The 18,939-nt window shown below is 38.8% G+C and overlaps 2 protein-coding genes across 8 annotated transcripts; both read right to left on the reverse strand.

Annotated features, from left to right (window-relative positions):
• LOC127007531 (trichoplein keratin filament-binding protein-like) lies at positions 1–10,236 on the reverse strand. Of its 2 annotated transcripts, none has more exons than XM_050878677.1 (12): positions 10,155–10,236; positions 9,196–9,437; positions 5,868–6,042; positions 5,349–5,468; positions 4,082–4,308; positions 3,823–3,951; positions 3,472–3,604; positions 3,007–3,107; positions 1,202–1,307; positions 878–1,042; positions 594–737; positions 1–211 (listed from the first exon to the last, which is right to left on the reverse strand). In XM_050878677.1, exons 2-12 carry the CDS (start codon positions 9,432–9,434, stop codon positions 182–184), a joined length of 1,569 nt encoding a protein of 522 aa, XP_050734634.1. In that variant the 5' UTR covers positions 9,435–9,437; positions 10,155–10,236; the 3' UTR covers positions 1–181. The 2 variants fall into 2 exon arrangements, with proteins under 2 accessions (XP_050734634.1, XP_050734635.1); XM_050878678.1 differs by having other exon boundaries at positions 10,094–10,214.
• An 835-nt stretch (positions 10,237–11,071) lies between these two features.
• LOC127007532 (transcriptional adapter 3-B-like) lies at positions 11,072–18,409 on the reverse strand. Of its 6 annotated transcripts, none has more exons than XM_050878681.1 (11): positions 18,264–18,409; positions 16,996–17,271; positions 16,567–16,721; positions 15,519–15,650; positions 15,069–15,227; positions 13,770–13,874; positions 13,386–13,498; positions 12,887–12,984; positions 12,363–12,496; positions 11,915–12,076; positions 11,072–11,787 (listed from the first exon to the last, which is right to left on the reverse strand). In XM_050878681.1, exons 2-11 carry the CDS (start codon positions 17,267–17,269, stop codon positions 11,641–11,643), a joined length of 1,479 nt encoding a protein of 492 aa, XP_050734638.1. In that variant the 5' UTR covers positions 17,270–17,271; positions 18,264–18,409; the 3' UTR covers positions 11,072–11,640. The 6 variants fall into 6 exon arrangements, with proteins under 6 accessions (XP_050734638.1, XP_050734640.1, XP_050734643.1 ...); XM_050878683.1 differs by having other exon boundaries at positions 16,996–17,279; positions 18,264–18,376; XM_050878686.1 differs by having other exon boundaries at positions 16,582–16,721; positions 18,216–18,369.
• Positions 18,410–18,939: the final 530 nt, after the last annotated feature.

The raw sequence follows: 18,939 nt of genomic DNA on the forward strand, positions 1-18,939 counted from the left end.
TGACAAAACTGCATAGATACCAGCTGAGTTAATAAACCTTGATGAGAGATAAGAAAGGCTCACCTCACATACAGCACACAGATGGGCTGACAACACACCATGCTGTGCACAAGCACCTCTCTCAGGCAGGGGATATGCTGCTCTGGGACATGTAGCATCTTCATCTCATCAAGGACTCGTCTCACCAGGCAAATTTTTTACGGCCATAGCGCTGTTGAGAAAAGCAATCATCTCTTTATGAAAAATAAAATGTCTTATAATCTAGACAATAGTTACAAATATTCTATGCACCATAAGCGAGATCGAGTAACCAATGTTACACCATATTTACTACTAACAAGAAAAATGAGAAGCAAAACTCATGCTCACAGAGCAAAAGCTTAAAACTGCATGTATAATAATTTTCAATTTCTCCATCTGAAATAAGAAGCTACTCATGGGTCATATAATATATCATCATTTACTTCAAAATCAACCCATATATAAATAAACAGATAAATAAAAATAGACAAATGAGCCTTGGAAATCAAGATTAGAGGTGTTAAGAATGATGATGATAATGATACAAGCCAGCAGTAAACCATCGGCCTTACCGGTGGTGCATACTGTGGGCCCCAAAGACGCTGCATCTCCTGCTCCAGCCGCTCAATCTCACGCCTGTGCTCCTCCAACTTCCGCTCCTCTATCTCCCGGTCCCTCCTCAACGCTGCTGCCTCCTGGAGAGCTCTCTCAGAAGGCTGGCCAAGACAATTAATAGAGCTTGATGCCAAAACAACTATCAGAACCCTACATGTGCTGTAATGCATTATGGTATACTGTCTTTCTTAGGATAATCTGTTCTACAATTTACAGCAAGCACTCCATGACTATTCCTCACCTTTGGAGCAGAGAACCTGTCCTTCTGCCCCTGCTTCCCTTCGGCTTCCTCCACCTCCAGGAGATGCATCCTCTCACGAGTCTCTGCTATGCTTCGCTGTAATGCTGACTTCTCAGCATCCAACAAGTCTCGATCTTGACTATTTTTTGAGAATTTTGCTTGAACCTACAAGTATTCATTACATATTAGAATTACATGTATTACAATTATCTGTCCTGCAATAGATATTTAAATATATTAACAGCGAAAAAAAATGGCAGTCTGAGCCATAAACCTGGTCCTGAGCTGACCCAAACATTGTAAACTAAATATGATTTTTATTACCTGCTTTTGAAGACCTTGCAAGACCTCAGTCATAAGCTTGTCACGAGCCTTTTGTTCCTTCTCCCACTCTGCCTGCCTCCTGTGCCACATCCTCTCAGCTTCTTCACTGCAAAAGTAAATAGGAAAGAATGCTGCTGAAGAATGTAGGAATATAGTCTTGAATCTTAAATTCAGCTGTTTCCTACTGTTGAAGGCAATTAATTCTTTGAATAGGCATTAGTTCAACCTGTCTACATATGGGATTTTGCGGTATAGAGGTATTTTAATATATTTATTATTATACCTATTTTGCAGTAAAAGAAGCATTTTCACTGATTTTCTCTTCTGTAAGTCTTTGTACCCTCTCTATTATGACTTTTCCATATACCTTTCTGGGTATACTCAGGAGACTTATACCTCTATAGCTCCCACATTCCCCTCTCCTGCCCTTCCCCTTGTAAACTGGGATAATGATGGCTTTCGTCCAGTCTGCTGGCACCGCCCCCACCTCCCATGCTACTTCACATATCTTGACCATCCATTTAACAACTACATCTCCTCCACACTTCAACATTTCTGCTGTGATTCCATCAATTCCTGCTGCCTTTCCATTTTTTAATCTTTTTATTGCCTGATTTACTTCTTCATATGTTATACTTCTTTCTTTATATACTCCTCCTCTACCTCTGCTCAGAACTGCTGCTGGACGTTCATCCTCAAAATTCATTAAGTTTTTGAAATATTCTCTCCATCTCTCTTTCACAGCTTCCCCGTCTTTCAACATCTTTCCATTCTCATCCATAACTTCATTTATTTTACTTGAGGAGATATTTTCTGCATTTCTTTCATTTTTTACTTCTTTCCAATATGATTTCCTGTTCCCTTTATATTTTTCACTTCGTCTTTTTCCAAAGTCTTCATCAACTCTCTTCTTACTTTCTTTTATTGCTTGTTTTAATTTCATTTTGCATTCTCTATATTTCTTTTTCCTTTTCCTTTTTACTTGTTTAGCCACATTTCTTTCTTGAGTTTTCTTAAAAAGTTCCCTTTTCTTTTTTACTATCCTCCTTATCTCTTCTGTCCACCATGAATTTCCTTTTCTTTTTCCATCTCTCACCACTTTCATCCCTAACACTTTTTTTGTTGTAGTTACCATTATTTCTTTAAATGTTCCAAAAACTTTTTCAATATCTGTATTATCTTTTACACTTTCCCATTTTTCACTTGAGGCCTCTGCCATTTCACGGTTATACTCATCGTTTATTTCTTTTTCCTGTAACTTTTCTATCTTCAGTATTTCCTCTTTTACTTCACCTTTCTTTTCAAACACCCATTTTTCTTTCAGCTTTAACTTTGCCAGCACTGCAAGATGGTCAGATCCATCGAACATTCCTCTTACTACCTTCGTGTCACAAATTTCTTTTCTAAGCCTTTCATCTACTGCCACATAATCAATCAATAATTTTTTCTCATTATCTTCTCCCCTCCTCCATGTGTATCGGTGGATATTCTTGTGCTGAAAGAAGGTGTTCGCTAGGAACATTCCCCTCTCAGCACAGACATCCACCAGGCACTCTCTCTTTTCATTCTTCCCAGGTATACCCCATTTTCCCACCACATCCATCACACATTCATCACCCACTTTAGCATTCATATCTCCCATCATAATAAGTTTCCTTTCTTTCTCAAAACTCTTCAAACATGCATTCACTTCCTCCCAAAAAGGTTTGTAGGTTACAGGGAGAAGACTAATTGGTCAGTAATTACTTAAGTCGAAAATAAATATGACGGTGCCATTCTTCCAGGCTCAAGGGATTGTTACTCACCTAAAAAGTAGTTCATACTCTTTCTCTCTTAATATCTCCAACCGCCGCTGCTCGCCAAGCACAGCCTTCATCCACTCGGCCTCTGCTCTTCTTTGCTTCATCTACAAATAGATTGTTATATATAAGAATAATCTCAACAGTGCATTATAGATACTGAGTGATGAGTCAGAATGGCTTCAACTAAAGCAATGAAAAAGAAACAAAAATATAATACACTCAAGTATTTGCTGAAGTTGTCCCACCTGCTATCTGACCCCTATAAATGAATATAGGAAATACATCACCAGTGATGTTGAATGCCTTACAGACCTTCAAGATATAAAGTATCTAACTGGTTATTTTCAAATGAAGAAGTCCATACCTCCCTGATATATTTGATTTTCATTATATTTTATATCTTAGCCATCAATGTACTTGCTTCACTCATCCATCTATGTTTTGGGAGTGGTGGGAAGCAGAGCCTACCTGGTGGTCAGCATCATCAGGCGGCAGCCCACGTAACAGGTCCTCCACAATGGCCTCATCCTCCAAGAGCTCCTGTTGGATGTCTGCTGCACGCTTCTTCAACTTGAGTTGATACTGACGCGCCCAGAACAACCTGCAGGGACATGGCATTCCTTACTCTTACTTTTTATGCCCCATTGTAATATTATCAAATGGCCCATAGATCACTCCTGTTGCATTGCTGATTCAAGCTGTATCATCATCTTATCAAAAGTTATAGAACAGTTTAGCTTTCTAAAAATAAAATAAAATAATGTGGTATTTTCCTAACGAATGACCGTGTGAAATATATCAAAACATGAAAGTACTTACTCCAGCTCTTTGCGCTGTCTCAATTCCTTCATCCTGGTTCGCCTCTGACTAATCTCATGAAGCCGAAGTTTTTCTTTCTCAAGGGCAACTTCTTCAGCTGCTAACAACTCTTCCTTCCTCTCCCTTTCTCTGAAATGCATGAAAATCATTATAATTCCTTTGACTTTCAGTTTCTTTCTCTGTCACTCCAAAAAAAGAAATAAAAATGAGTCAGTCTTATCAAACCACTATAAAAACTGACCAGTGACTATAATCTTACTTAATCTCTTCAATTTGAGCCTCTAACTGAACTTTCCATTCTGCCTGCTTGCTCAATTTTTCCTCCTCTGCTTTCCTCTCTTCTTCTTCCATGCGACAACGTATTTCCTGAGCTTCCTTTTCCTTCTTCTTTTCCTCTTCTGCTCTTCTTTCCTTCTCATCAGCTTTCCACTGCCTTTGGTTCACCCAAGCTTCTTGTACAAAGCGACTGAATCTCTCAGACTCCATCTGATGAAAGTAATTTCTCTGAATTGTAGGAAAAATCAAGCATATGAATATTCGTATAGCCTTCAAATTATGCTGGGATGTCATAGAGTGGGCAAGACAATACGCTGCCCCCGTTGACTGATTATGTCTCATCCACTTTCTGTAGTGTCTGTACCCAGTCCCTCATGCCTTCCACCCTTTCACTTATCTCAATCATCAGCTTCACTGTTCCTATCATTACAATCATTTATATTAATATTAGTCCATTGAAATAGTGTTTACGACATTATTTTCATATAATAAATGTTTGGGAATTGATGAACTTTGTGAAGGAGTGGGTGAGCTTGGGGACACCTGATTTTGATCATCCTCCAACTCAAGCGACAGTTGTTTAAAAAATTATTATGAAAAAGGAAAAAATTGAAACTTGCAACTCTTTCACACTCTTGATGAATCCTCTAGAACAGTGGTTCCCAACCAGGGGATCATGGAAGAATTTCAAGGGCTCCATAGAGATTCTGATAATTTTTAAATTTATTGTACTAGAATTGGGAGACAGACGGCTCAGAATAAAATTCACACTACTGAACACAATCCTTAAAGCTGAATAAATTAGGGCAAGTATTATAAGGATAGTTTTTGCACACATTATCTACAACTATAACATTAACCTAACATTTGTCCTATGTATTTTACCTAAATAAAAAAGTCTGCTGTATGGATTGAACCTCTTCTGATTTCATATAAATAGGCCTACAGCTTAATCAGCATAACAATGCAAGGCATTTTACATGAATGCATTAATTTTTTGCAGAAAAATCTATTAATTTTTCTGACTTAACTTATTTCGTTGTAAGGGTCCGCAGGTGAAAACGCGACTGGAAAAGGGGGAACGGGACAAAAAATGTTGGGAACCACTGTTCTAGAACATCAAGAAAATCAAGACTGATTGATTGATTGACTGACTGACTGATTTAGGAATGGAGTCTTGGCGCTGCAACTACTGTGGTCATGCTGCGCTGAAGGAAGCAAGGAGCCATCTGTCTGCAGGACCTACTGACCTGTCTCACTTGAGGGCTGCCTTTCCTCCAAGCTTCATATGACAGAGCTTCAGACAACTTCTTTCTTTCTTCTTGGTTCTTTTTCTTCAAGTCTTCTAAACGACATCTCAGCATGTCAACCTGTTAAAGAAAGAAAGAAGATGGGGTGCAAGCATTCATTCAGAGCTGGAATCAAAGTGATGATATATGAAAGTTATTTGCCTATTTACTGTGTGGAATCTGGCACCCACTTTACTGCTTCAACAACACAAGAGGAAAAATGTCAAGAAGCTATATTCCAGCCCCCTGTTTTTATATGTTAATCATGACAACAATAAATATTTGAAATAAGAAATAATATCAAACAGGAGTACTTCTGATTCAAATTAACTTTGAGCTAAGTGTTTCTTTCCTTACATCCCATACTGAACAATGTTTAAGGTTTTCTACATTTGATACATGTATCTATATAAGAATCCAACTAAATTACCTGCAGGCACTTCTTAATCACTCTGTATGGACTTTTGAACCCTTACTAACCTCTGGATACACAAAGTGATGATGAGCAGTGTGATGCCTTGACTCTCTGTACTTCCTTTCTCTCTCCTCCTGATATTTCTTTTTATCTTCTTGCAGTAAAGCCCTTAGTCTTGTTCGTCTTTCCTCCAGTTTTTGTTGTTTCTCTTCTTTCCTTCTCCACTCCTCTTCATCAGAGCTGGAAAGCAAAGAATGTTACTTTCAAAGAGAAAACTATAAGTTGTGCTTTAGAGGATGTATTACTGTCACAAAATACCCAAAGAAATCTACCAGTGTCAGTAACAGAGTGACAAGGTTAGCTCATTATCTTACCATCAGTGACTGGGAAGAGAGACACTAATTGTTAATTTACACAGAAACTGGCAATAGACTAGAGGCAACAGATATATAATATGGACATTCTCAAACTACACATGAGGGGTTATGCACCAAATCATGAGGTATATGACAGGGGCACCTCTCATTACATAAAGCATGGCACATGAAGCATGATAGTAAGTACTATATTTGAATGTGGTTCCTATATCTACAATAGGCAAAGCAATTCATTGAAATTTCTCACTAAATGTACAAAAATCATCAACTTAAGTCTTTAAATGTAAATATTTGTCAACATCAACATAGAAAGTCAATCATGTGACACTTTGAGGATGTGGGTGGCCAATGCAAAATATTTCAGCGTGCAGACACAGTGATCCAGGGAGCCACGTTTCAAGTCCACTTGCTACCAGCTGACAAATTTCAGTCATCACAGAATGGCCGAAGACAACCCAAATGCTGTCCTGATGACCACTCATCAACCCTGACTTCAGCAAAACTCTCCAAAAAGGGTCAAAAGGAGCTCAAAGAGCAAGAATGGTACCACAATAAAAATACTGCCCTGTGCCACTAACAGACTCAGGGCCAACCATCTAAACCAAAATATTCTTAACATATTTGGGATTAGTAAATAAATTAAACAATTGGCATCATACAAATGCCACAAGCAACTGTAATACAGATGTGTTTGAGTGTGTGTGTGTGTATTTACCTAGTTGTGACATACGGGAAAAGAGCTACGCTCGCGCTGTCCCGTCTCCATATCCGCTCTTATCCAACTTTTCCTTAAAATCATGAATGTTTCTTGCACAAACCACCTCCTCCTCCAGTCTATTCCATAGCTCAATGCTTCTGTTTGGGAAGCTAAACTTTTTCACATCTCACCTACACGTGGACGCCTTCAACTTCTTTCCATTTCCTTTCGTTTCTCTCTCATTCCACACACACAGTTCCTCTCTGTCCAAATGCTTAACCCCACTCGCCACCCTATACACCGCTATCAGGTCTCCTCTTTCTCTTCTTCTCTCCAAGGTTGTGAGCCCCATGCTATTGAGTTTCTCCTCATAAGTCCGACCTCTAAGTTCCGGTACCATCTTAGTTGCCACTCTCTGCACTCTTTCCAGCTTCCTTATGTTCTTCTCTTCGTGAGGAGACCAGACCACTGCTGCATACTCCAACCTTGGCCTTATCATTGTAACTATTATCTTCTTCATCATCTCCTCGTCCAAATACACAAATGCTGTCCTTATGTTCCTCAGCAAATTTAGAGTTTGTCCCGTTATCCTGTTGATGTGTTCGTCCGCTGACATGTTCTCTGAGACAGTCATTCCCAAATCTTTTTCTCCACTCCTCTGCATATTATCTCACTTCCCATCTTATAATCATATTCACATCTTCTACCACTCCTATCAAACTCTATTTTTTTACATTTCCCAAGGTTGAACTCTATCTGCAATGTACCACTCCACTCCCATATTCTATCCAGGTCCCTCTGCAATGCCTCACAGTCCTTCACATTATTCACTCGTCTCAATAGCTTTGCATCATCTGCAAACAAATTCACATAGCTGGACACTCCATCCACCATATCATTTATATAAACAGCAAACGTGTGTGTGTGTGTGTGTGTGTGTGTGTGTGTGTATGCAGTTCACCACAGACTGATCACAAGCTGGACTCCTCATCATCAGCAAGGCTCCAATTAGTCGATCCCTAAGTACTACTGGGACCTTCACACACCACACATCTCATCCCCCTTGCTAAAGGGGGGACTAACTGATCCTTGTCAACAGAAAAATCCCGGCCTAAGCGGGGCTCAAACCTCTGGCTGCCAGGTCACGTAGAGTGACAGTGCAGAGCTTTAACCATTAAGCTATTGCAGCGGTGTGTGTGTGTGTGCGCATGTGTGTTGTGTGTGTGTGTGTGTGTGTGTGTGTGTGTGTGTGTGTGTGTGTGTGTGTGTGTGTGTGTGTGTGTGTGTGTGTGTGTGTGTGTATTGTAAATTTCACAGGGTATATATATCACAAATTCTGAATATTCAAAGAACTAAATAAAAAATCTTAAATTTCCAAACAACAGGTGCATGGATATAGAGCAAAATCTAGAATGGTTTACTACTGGAAAGTTTGGGGACTCCAGTTTTATATCTATCCTATTGCCTTATGTCAGTATGAAAATATAAGATTAGAGAGGTGCTAGGTAGGCCTTTTGTATGACCCCTGAGTGAAATATTATCAAAAAATACTTTAAGTGCAGATGTGGAGAAGAATATGAAATGGCATAACCTTACTCACTTTTACACTTTAACATTATGGATTGAGATATGGATGGTTCCAGGCAGTGGAGATGAGCTACCTGAGAGAAATATGCAGTAGTACATAAGATAGCATAAGAGTATGTGTATAGCCTATGTATGTGTGTGGGGGGGTATGTGTGTGTGTGTGTAGAAGTACCTTCTGAAGAAATGTATGCCCAAGAAATCAAAGGAAGTGGAGTGTGGTTATATTTGTGAAACAGAAAAAAAAAATGGAACCAAGAGTTGAAAATACAGTAATGGTATTTACTGAAAGTGTGTAAAAGAAAAAATGTCCTCTGAACTGGAAAGATTATTTAGATAAAACATGCTTGGGAAATATTACAGACCGTACAGATTACTGTGACCAAGAAAGGTATACCTACAGAGAAGGGGACAGATATTTTTATTCATGACTTTACCCGAGTGAGGAGCCAGATAAAAGTGTATCAGGTAAAATCTTAGCCTTACATCTTTACAACTTATAAAACAAAGGTGACAAGTTTTCATTATATTTTTAACAAAAGAGAAATTGTTTATCTCTACAAACAAAGAACATACAAAAAGCATATATATATATATATATATATATATATATATATATATATATATATAGATATAGATAGATAGATAGATAGATATAGATATAGATAGATAGATAGATAGATAGATAGATAGATAGATATGACCACTTTTAAGTAAAAAGTAAAATATACTAACACAGTCTTCTTTGGCTGGGCAATGACGTTATAATATTGAGCCTCCCACTCTCTCCTCTTGTACAGGTTGACAGTGTTCTTCCACTCCTCCATCCGCCAGGCCTCTTCATTCCTGCGGTGGTTGTATGCCTCAAACCACTCCCGGGCTGAGCCTGGTCGACTGCCGGGACGCACCCTCAGTGCCCCCACTGCTGAGCTGGAGCGCAGTGACCCTGCTGTCCCTGGACGCCGCCGCTGCATGTTCTAACACAACAATGATGATGCTGTTATTATAATTTGATGATCCATTTTATATTGTATATATGAACATATATAATTTATCAGCTTCAGCTAAAAGTCACTTATTTTTATTGATATTCCCAGGATATAAGAATAAATCATGTTCAGCTGTTTGGTGCGTCAGCAGTTCTAGGCTGGGGCTGCCCACATGCAATACATTTTATTTGTGTCTGGTAGATGAAACCAAACAAGGGGCACCCAACCAGGTGAGTTAACCAGATGAGTAAACTGATTCATGAGATGCAATGAACATTAAAATGTCTCTTGAAACGGGAAGATATTTGCTAGCTAGTGGCTATTGATTCTGACACTAGCTGCCTCACCTTACATATTATTTCACACTAAAGACAAAATCAGTACTATCACTGTGCATTATTTATTTCACTCAATCCACCCATCACCCACCATCTCATATGGTAACCAAGCCCCCGACCTACCCATGAATGAGTGTCTAGAATGCAGTTAAAACCCAAAGAGAAACATACAAACAATAATTAAACGACCACCATAATAATACCGATCTGTTAACGGTCGCCAGCAACCGTTCACTTGACAACTCGGGCATGTCTGTTGTCCTCACTTTATACCTTGGTGGCTCACGTGAACTATTTAACATTTACTTTCAATCTTATGGTGTAATAATGTGTTTATATCAGCAAAAGGCGTCCTACTCATGCCTACTGTTGTCAAGGCGGCGTATGTCAGTCAGTCTGCAGCCATGGCAACGTTTGTTTACACTCCACTGGCGAACAACGTTACGTTACACACCGGTGCCAGACTATCGTACTCATCATATTATATTTTCCATTTTCTGACCCTTAACTATTGCCAAAAAGCACCAATAGTCAACCATTTCAACGATAACTAGAAATTAATCTAGTTAATGGGGTGGAGGAGACAGTTCTTAGGTCAGAAATATGTAAATATAAAAGGCTGAGTACAACAATCTGGCACCGTTGCGTTACCAGGTTGTCGTACTCAGCATAAAAGCTTAAAAGAAACAAAAAGAATAAGTGTAATAGTGGAAAATAAACAAACAGATACCGGAAAATGCAGTGTTTTGAGTACGACAATCTGGCAACGCTGAGCGCCCCTTGAAGAAAGAATATAGCCATTCTTCCTCCAAGGAGCGCCCCAACGACCTGTCAAATGGGCATCTTTTTTCCATCTCCTCATCCCATTTCCTTCTCATTCTCCTTTACCTTCCTCTTTCTCCTTTTCCTGTCAGCTGAGTGAACCCCAACCCAAAGATCCTTGCCCCAACCCATGTATCGACCTTCCCATCTGAAGTAGGGCCTACTTGACAAATGACATAAATTCAGATTGAGCTCCTTTTCGGGTATGTTATTGATTGATGGAGAATGTCATTGGTAGCTATAGTTCGTGTCAAGTTCTCAGTGTACCCCCACCTCTTTATATGCTGCACAATCCTTCCCACCTTGACCGAATAATGTCAGACCTGCCGAGTCACACCTTCCTGCATATTCATGGAATGGTAATTTGTTATTGCCTATTATTAGTTATAATTAACATGTTCAGCCTACCTTTGTAAAATACCCAAATACAAAAATAAAGTAGGATATCAACAAAATAGCAAATGGACTAATTATTTTTATTGGTATAGATGAAAATAATTCTTCCTAATATCAGTAAAACTTATAGGTTTTACTTTGTTCTTACTGTATTGTGTATCGAGTATTTTCTAAGCTAGCACCTCCTTTATCTCACAGGCTTATGAAGAAATCAGAATACTGCTGATGTGAAACTATTTCTGCACAATAACAATTTTAGAGAACTGATGATCACATTTACCCTTTTTAAAATGCTCTTTTGTTGTGTCTTCTATCTGGCAGTAAATTTCACTGAAATTTCCACTTCTTTTCAAGATAAAAAAAATAACTGATATACAATAAATATACATTATTTCTGCACAATAACAATTTCATTTATAACTTATGAAAATATTTCTACCTTTCAAATTATTTTTCTGGTGTGTCTTCTATTTGCCAGTACATTTCATTGCACACTTAAGACCAGAGGACTTTAGATAAAATGAAACATACCTTGTGCATCACAATAACAGAGGAGTCAAAAGGTATATCTGGAAGCATGGTACAAGAATCTGCCTTCATATTATTTCACAGATACTCAGGAAACATAATAATTCCTAACAATTATTATTTGATGCTAAATCTAACTGTCTGACTATAGCTTCACGGTCTTTGATTGCCTTCCATGCAATATCCTTGTCCTTCTTGGAGGGGGTTTTCTTCTTCTGTCGGGCTGCTGCAATGGTCCGGTAAGCTTCCAGCACCTGCGAGAAGAGAACAGTCACTTATTTCTGGGGGATAAACTGCAAGCTTTGATAACCTTTAACAAGAGTCCCCTTAAAGAACAGACACAAGCACAGGATGCAACAAGGACAAGGCTACACGGCTCACCTTCTGATCTGCGTCCCGGAGGCGCTTCTTCAGGTCATGGCGCACCAGGGAGTCTCGAGCCAGGTTGAGGAGGCGGGTCAGCTGGGAAACATTGTGATTGGACACAGCCCGGAGCTCTGTCTGGCACCGCTTCAACTCCATGAGGATCTCATCATCATCATCCTGTACATTATATTTCAGGTAATTAAATAGTTACAATGTAATAATAAAAACAAAATAAGCATGTAGACTAGAAAAGATCTATCACCATCAGTACAATTGCTTGTTATCTAAGTGATAATATTTATCACTGGATACTATTTGAGTATATGACAAAATAAATATATATATATATATATATATATATATATATATATATATATATATATATATATATATATATATATATATATATATATATATATATATATAATCATTATAAAAGGTGTACCATCAAACACAAATGTACCTCATTGCCATAGTCCGTCTCCATAACTCCCTGTTCTTGTAATTCTTTCTTTATCCTCTTTTCTAGACTGGATGCACTGCCCAGGCCTAGAGACTTTATTAAGCCAGGCCGAGTGTGACCCAAGCCATCCACACCTTGGAAGAAAACATGTTAGCAGTGGCTCCAGTCAATTCAACCTTACTTACATTCAATGCATATCACAGGTTCACAGTTAATTAGATAAAACTATGCCATATATGTACTTAGTCTGCTGCATTACCCTAAATAGTAACTATCATAACTGATAGCCACTAAACAACTCACTTAATTGAAATCCTTCTCTTTCATGATTGATCAACATTTCAGATATCAAATAAAAAAAAGGAACTTGGAAAATTAGACTAATTCACAACCTATTGTTTCAAAGGAATGAATTGATGTACAGAACACCTGAAAACTATGGAATAAACTTATTTAGCTATCCAATAGAACTACAGCTCACAGGGTGCATGCCTTTTTTCTTGTTTGAGTCACTTTGTAATTACCTTTGTTTTCAATATCAGACACTAAAACATTTTCCTCCACCAGGCCGGCAATGAGTCGCTGTGTGAGGGGACCCAAGGGAGCCACATCGTCACTGCACCTGTACAACAACAACAACTTCAATACTTTAGCTTAAAGGATGGAAGAAAGACATTAATCACAAGGAAGATCATTGAAGAAGCAATACAGATTGATGGGTGTAGGAACCTCTTGGCTGGCTGATGGAACTGCTACTTGATACTTAACTCTCACAACACTCAAGGTAATCAGCCCTTAACTGCTTCATCACAGTCATCACCTCTTGACTCCCTAGTTCCTGTGCATGCTAAATAGGTTGAGCATTAAAATAAAACACAGAATCATATACAGATTGTCAAAAGGAAAGATCACCAAGAGGACCATGCCACACTAATTATTCCCAAAGCCAGTTATCCAGGTCTAATAATCTTTGGTAGAAAGGCACAGGTAACAAAAACTGCAGAAATTGTACAAGCCACTCACCCATTCATATCCACTTCCTTCAGCAGTTTGTCAGAAAGGTCTGAGTTTCCTGACTCTCCTTTGATTCCCTTTTTCTTTCCATCAGCAAGTTTCATGCCTTCCTTTTGTTCATCCTGGCAATAGTAAAAGACACTTTATTAAACCAAGTCAGGAACAATAGGTCTTCAGAGCTATATATTTCATAAAGCTACATCCTTTAAATCATTATTATCAACACCAGGTAGACAGCAGCATGAGCAAGCTATATACATTATAAAGCTACATCCTTTAAATCATTATTATCAGCACCAGGTAGACAGCAGCATGAGCAAGCTATATACTTCAAAAAGCTACATCCTTTAAATCATTATTATCAACACCAGGTAGACAGAGGCACAAGCATACCTGCAGATCCTCCTGGGCCCAGCGTAGGGTGTAGTGGCGGCCCAACGGAGGTGTCTTGTAGTAGTCACTGTCATCATTGGGAGCATTTATCAGGTCCTCCAGCATCTGGCAAGAAGAGAAGAACATTTGTGAAGTACATTAAGCAGACACCCTCTCCTTTAGTTGCTCCATGTTCCCTCAACACTCACTTCTACTTGTTTGTATTCACTAGTTCAATGGTGGATGTGAATACTGTACACATAACATAGGGTCAATTATGAACCAGGATATCATAATTTATCTTATCATATTTAACCCCTTCCTTGCGCGCGGTGCGGACGCGACTATCCCCTCAGGCGCAGTCGGGGAGCCCAATGGGGGGTCTCTTTTAACCTCTGTATCTCAAAAACTATTCATCACAGCTGAAAACCAAAATCACCATTGGAAAGAGGAGGTCCAGATCTATAGGACCCGGTTATGTATGCCTCTCTTGCAAACGTACATGCACGTTCAGGGAGTGTTGAATGTTAACTCTTACGTCGGGGCGTGCAGGATGATCAGCCGTATTGAGGGAACTGCGGACATCTTTTCTTCAGATTCTGGCAAGGGAGTATTGCCAACTGCAATATTTACAACTATTTGGTCAAAGAATCAGTCAGGTGATAGGTGAAGCTAGGCAAAAATGCCGCTATATTGGGAAAGAACATCCACCAGTTACTCGTCCGTACATTTGCCACGCTGGGCTGATATGATTTTCCACCAAATTTAGTGAAGAATCCACTCAATTGGCAATCCTGTGTTGTGAGAATTAGTGTTGGAACACTCATACGCGGGAGATTTGAGTGCGGGTGGAGGTCGCAGTGGGCGTTTAGCGCCACCAGCAAATATGCCTAACGGCTGCTGCAAGCGTTTAGCAATGAAAGGGTTAATCATGAACCTGATAGGGTACCAGAGCAGTAGAACCAAACACATTAGTTTCAAAAACACCATCCTTCACTCAGCATCAAGAGCACCATTAGGAGGAATTTATGGGACAGACCCCCTACTGACAGGATCCCTTCTGAGCTTAATTTCTAAACAAATAAACTTTGACTGAATATGAATGCTGTAATGTACTGGTGTTCAGGAGGGTCCTTGTATACTTGGTCATTATCTAGAGCTCGTAAAGCTCTAGTGCAGCTATAATGTCTGAGTCAATGTCCAATAGAATTTTCTAAAGGAAACAGGTCATATAAATAAGGAACCAGCCTGCTGGCCCCACATAAACACTATTAACAAAATCACATTACATTTTTACACAGTGTTTCAAAGTAAGCTTACCTTTATGTCATCAACAGTGATCTCTTGGCAGTACTGCTCCACGTAGGCCCAGAATCTGTTGGTGATGTCGTTCTTAGGAGGAGGAGGTTTGGGCTGCTCAGGGGGACCCAGGTCTGGGACATCAAATACTGGCTCGTACTTCTGAACCGAACATTTGACCTGGCAAGGAAAGAAATGTAAATGTGATATCATGGTCATAAACCTGCTTATGGACTTCCAATAGAAGGAAGAGCAGATCCAACTAATTCCTTCAATGTCTATCTTATTGTGAGCAGGGTAAATCATGTCAAATCTAAGGGAAAGAGCAGATTGAAGAAGTAAATCAATAGGATACAATTTATAGTGACCACAAAAGGAAAAAAAGACCACCAAAGAAATTTACTTGAATATATCTTTGATGGCTTGAAAAATCCCTACATAAAGAACATCTTTAACTGGTGCACAATATACCTTTGATGGCTTGACCCCAGGAGGAGGTCCAGGGGTGGTGACAACATCCCTCGGTTTGCCATTGGACTCTTTCATTTTCTTTGAGGGTCTGTCACAGTCCTCCCTCTTCACCTTCTTTCCAGGAGACACAGGCTGAAGGATTAGTAATGGACTCTCAGCATCCTTAACCTCTTATAATGGTTGCAAACTTCTTGATGCATTTAATTCCACTTATGTTACTTCCTACTATATCAACACATCTAAACCTTGGTGCCCAAGTAAAAAAATTCTGTATGTATTCAAGAAACTAACTCTGTGACTGTTACATCAACTTCACACTGAGGAGCAAATGAAACTACCCCTGACTGTAACAGTGCACGTACCCAAAGCTATATAGGAAATTTACTTTAAATAAATTGCACACAAAATCATAATCTAGTGTGACTTACATAGTATTTGTGAAACTCTAGCGCATTTTAACTTAATTTTGCTCTACAAGTGCCACAACTTATACATACACTAACAGGTGTTTACTTATATGAAAAAAATTTAAGTACCTCCGTGCAGGTCTGTGGAAGCATGGGTGGATGGAGGGAAGTATTAGGGACAACGAAATGGATTATGGGGGCTGGCTGAGGGAGAGAGAGTGGCATTTGGTCTCATTTATTACAAGACAAAGTATCTGGGTGGGACTGATGGCAAATTCATATAGAGATAATGATCTAGGCTTTTGTATCTCAGAATGGCCCTCTAATCACATGGTAATCAATTTAGCAATTGGAGCAGATACTATTTTTCATAAACTTATATTACCCCAAAGATTAATCTGAATGTTAGAAGTTTGGAAATACAATTATCTACTTTAAGCCCTGACATGAATCTCACATTTCAGAGCAATAAAATTGTTGAAAATACTACATCAAAGACAACAACCTACATTTTATCAAATCTAACGTTTGTAACAAATGGTCTCTCCTGAGTTAATATAATGATAGTTTCATGTTCATAACATTTTTTTTTTTTTTTTTTGTATGAATGCGTCTCATACAAAATACTGAACAAAACTTACTGGCTTTGATATTACTTTCCCTTTCTCCAACTGGTGTATGAGGCTGAGCTGTGAGTTGAGGGACATCTGCCGCACCAGCACTGAGGACAGCAGCAGTTCTAACTCCAGCTGAAGACCATCCAGCTCTTCCATGGACACACCCTCAGCATTCACCACTGGTAGGTCATGAAGACAAGGTTATTAAACCTACTGTCTACCTTATTTCAGTAAATTACAAGCCCATAGTGCTTGTGGAAATTAATTTCCTCTGACCTTGTAAAACAAAATAAAAATAAACAAAAATCAAATTACAATACAAACATTACAATATTAATTTTGAGCAATATGCCCCTGGGTGTATGCTCTCCATTACTTAGTTAATTTTAACTTATGAAAATTTATGATGCAAATACACAATGATAACAGAATGTATCTTTAATATAAACTCACACGAGGTGTATCGGGGAAGAGATCGGGTGTGGTCTAAAGAACCCACGACAGGAAGGGAGAGCGGGCAGTCCTTCAGGTCAAGAGGGTCATCTCTCTTGCTGCCACTGCTGGTGTTGCTGCTGCTGCTGCTACTACTGTTACTACTTGTGCTGTTGCCATTATTTCCACTTCCACTGCTGCCGCCACTCCCTGAGCGCTCTTTTTCCTTATGCCGAAACAATTTTCCAGACGACTTGTGTATGTTTTTGGATTTGCTTGGTGAAGGTGGCATCATTCCTAAAATGCTAAAATTAATTAATAAAAATATAGGTTACATCTAGAACCATGTATAAATTGAAAGAATTTCAATTGACTGATATATATATATATATATATATATATATATATATATATATATATATATATATATATATATATATATATATATATATATATATATATATATATATATATATATATATATATATATATATATATATATATATATATATATATAAAGCAGTTAAGAAAATAGATGTGAAAACCAATTTTTACATAAAATCACCCCAGAAGTACTTCAAAGTGAGAGATCATGCATATGTTGAGGGTAGATAAATGATATAATGCTGCTAAATAATGACTAAATACACTCAACTCTTTTTCAAGTGCTGCTAAGGCAATAGTGAAATCAGGAGCAGAATAAAGAATTACAGCTATACACAGCCCATAATGCTGTGTAAAGTCGTTCAGTCCTTAACTTTGTAAGGTTTGGCACAAAATGAGAAGAAAATTATTTTGATCTGAGTTTAATCATCTATTCTATATTAAAATTATAAACACGATGGAAAGCATGTAAAACAACCCCTGCAATCAATGCAAAATATTCTAGCTTTCTCTCTCAATATTAAGCAAAAATGGCAAAGGTTTTCCAAAAAAGTTTTGGTTTACGGAGGAAGATAAAATCTTGGATACCTGTCAGGTACGCTTTGACGCTCAGAAGACGGCTATTTCACACCAATAAAAAATCTTACATATAAAAGGGACCAAGAGAAAGGTGTAGAATTGTGTGAAAAAGGTAATTAATAAGCCACAGCCTCAACAGAAAGTTGAAAACAGTAAACTAGTCAGGACAATAACAATGCCTAGCCCCATGTCCTGCTTTCCCTCCCAACACATCACAAGGAAATATAGGACGAGGGAGACCCCATAACATCCCAAACAGGTTCAGGGCACCAATATACCTTCGGGCTAGCAAATAACACACCAGTACGAGTAGGGGCGGGCCTTACATATGCAGCAGAGCACCGCAAAACAGCCTCACCCAGCCACCCACCCACAGCCAGTCAATACGGTTTGTTGACGTCTGGCAGCGGCGGCGGCGGCAGCGACGGCCTTCTGACTCCGTGCGACTATTATCAAGCTTGACTATAATTTTTTTCGGGCAGCCTACCAACGCAAAGTCTTCGATCTATGCTTGTGTCTGCAATCATATAATTGGTGAAAGAGGTGTTCCGAACGATAATTCCATCCCACATGACCCAACTTTATGAGCAGCAGGTCAGAGGTAATTTGCAAATGACCCTCGACATCCTCGATCCTCCATCGATAATATCCAACTTCCCCCAAGGCAAAACCGCTTTGACCCGTAGCGTTTAACTTTTAAAAGTGTTCCATAGAGGCATAGACTATATAGTAATTTAAGTCTTTCAGTTTTTATGAGATATTATGAAACACATAAGATTATTCTTGACCTGATATGAGAGCAGTAAGGAACTCTGCAGCCTTGCAGTTCCAATTAATTAGAGTATCCGCCAATGAGTTCCTGCGAGGACGTGGTCGATTTCCTCAATTTAGTTGTCCCTCCGCAGCCTTGCTTGCTTGTCCAGCGATACAGTCAGGATACTTGACAATAGAAATATTAACACACACACGAAGAAAAAAAATCCTGAAAGAAGCTACATTTGA

This window comes from Eriocheir sinensis, chromosome 35, assembly GCF_024679095.1.
Source record: "Eriocheir sinensis breed Jianghai 21 chromosome 35, ASM2467909v1, whole genome shotgun sequence".
Classification (NCBI taxonomy): Eukaryota; Metazoa; Arthropoda; class Malacostraca; order Decapoda; family Varunidae; genus Eriocheir; species Eriocheir sinensis.

Coding starts and splice junctions, on each gene's coding strand:
- LOC127007532 (XM_050878681.1), bottom strand. CDS start 17,269: ATGATGCCACCTTCACCAAGCAAATCCAAAAACATACACAAGTCGTCT. Junction 15,651..16,566: donor GGAAAGTAATATCAAAGCCA/GTAAGTTTTGTT, acceptor CTAATCCTTCAG/CCTGTGTCTCCTGGAAAGAA. Junction 12,497..12,886: donor GTCTGATATTGAAAACAAAG/GTAATTACAAAG, acceptor TTTTCTTCCAAG/GTGTGGATGGCTTGGGTCAC.
- LOC127007531 (XM_050878677.1), bottom strand. CDS start 9,434: ATGCAGCGGCGGCGTCCAGGGACAGCAGGGTCACTGCGCTCCAGCTCA. Junction 1,308..3,006: donor GAGTATGAACTACTTTTTAG/GTGAGTAACAAT, acceptor TTACTTTTGCAG/TGAAGAAGCTGAGAGGATGT. Junction 212..593: donor GCCCACAGTATGCACCACCG/GTAAGGCCGATG, acceptor TTTTCTCAACAG/CGCTATGGCCGTAAAAAATT.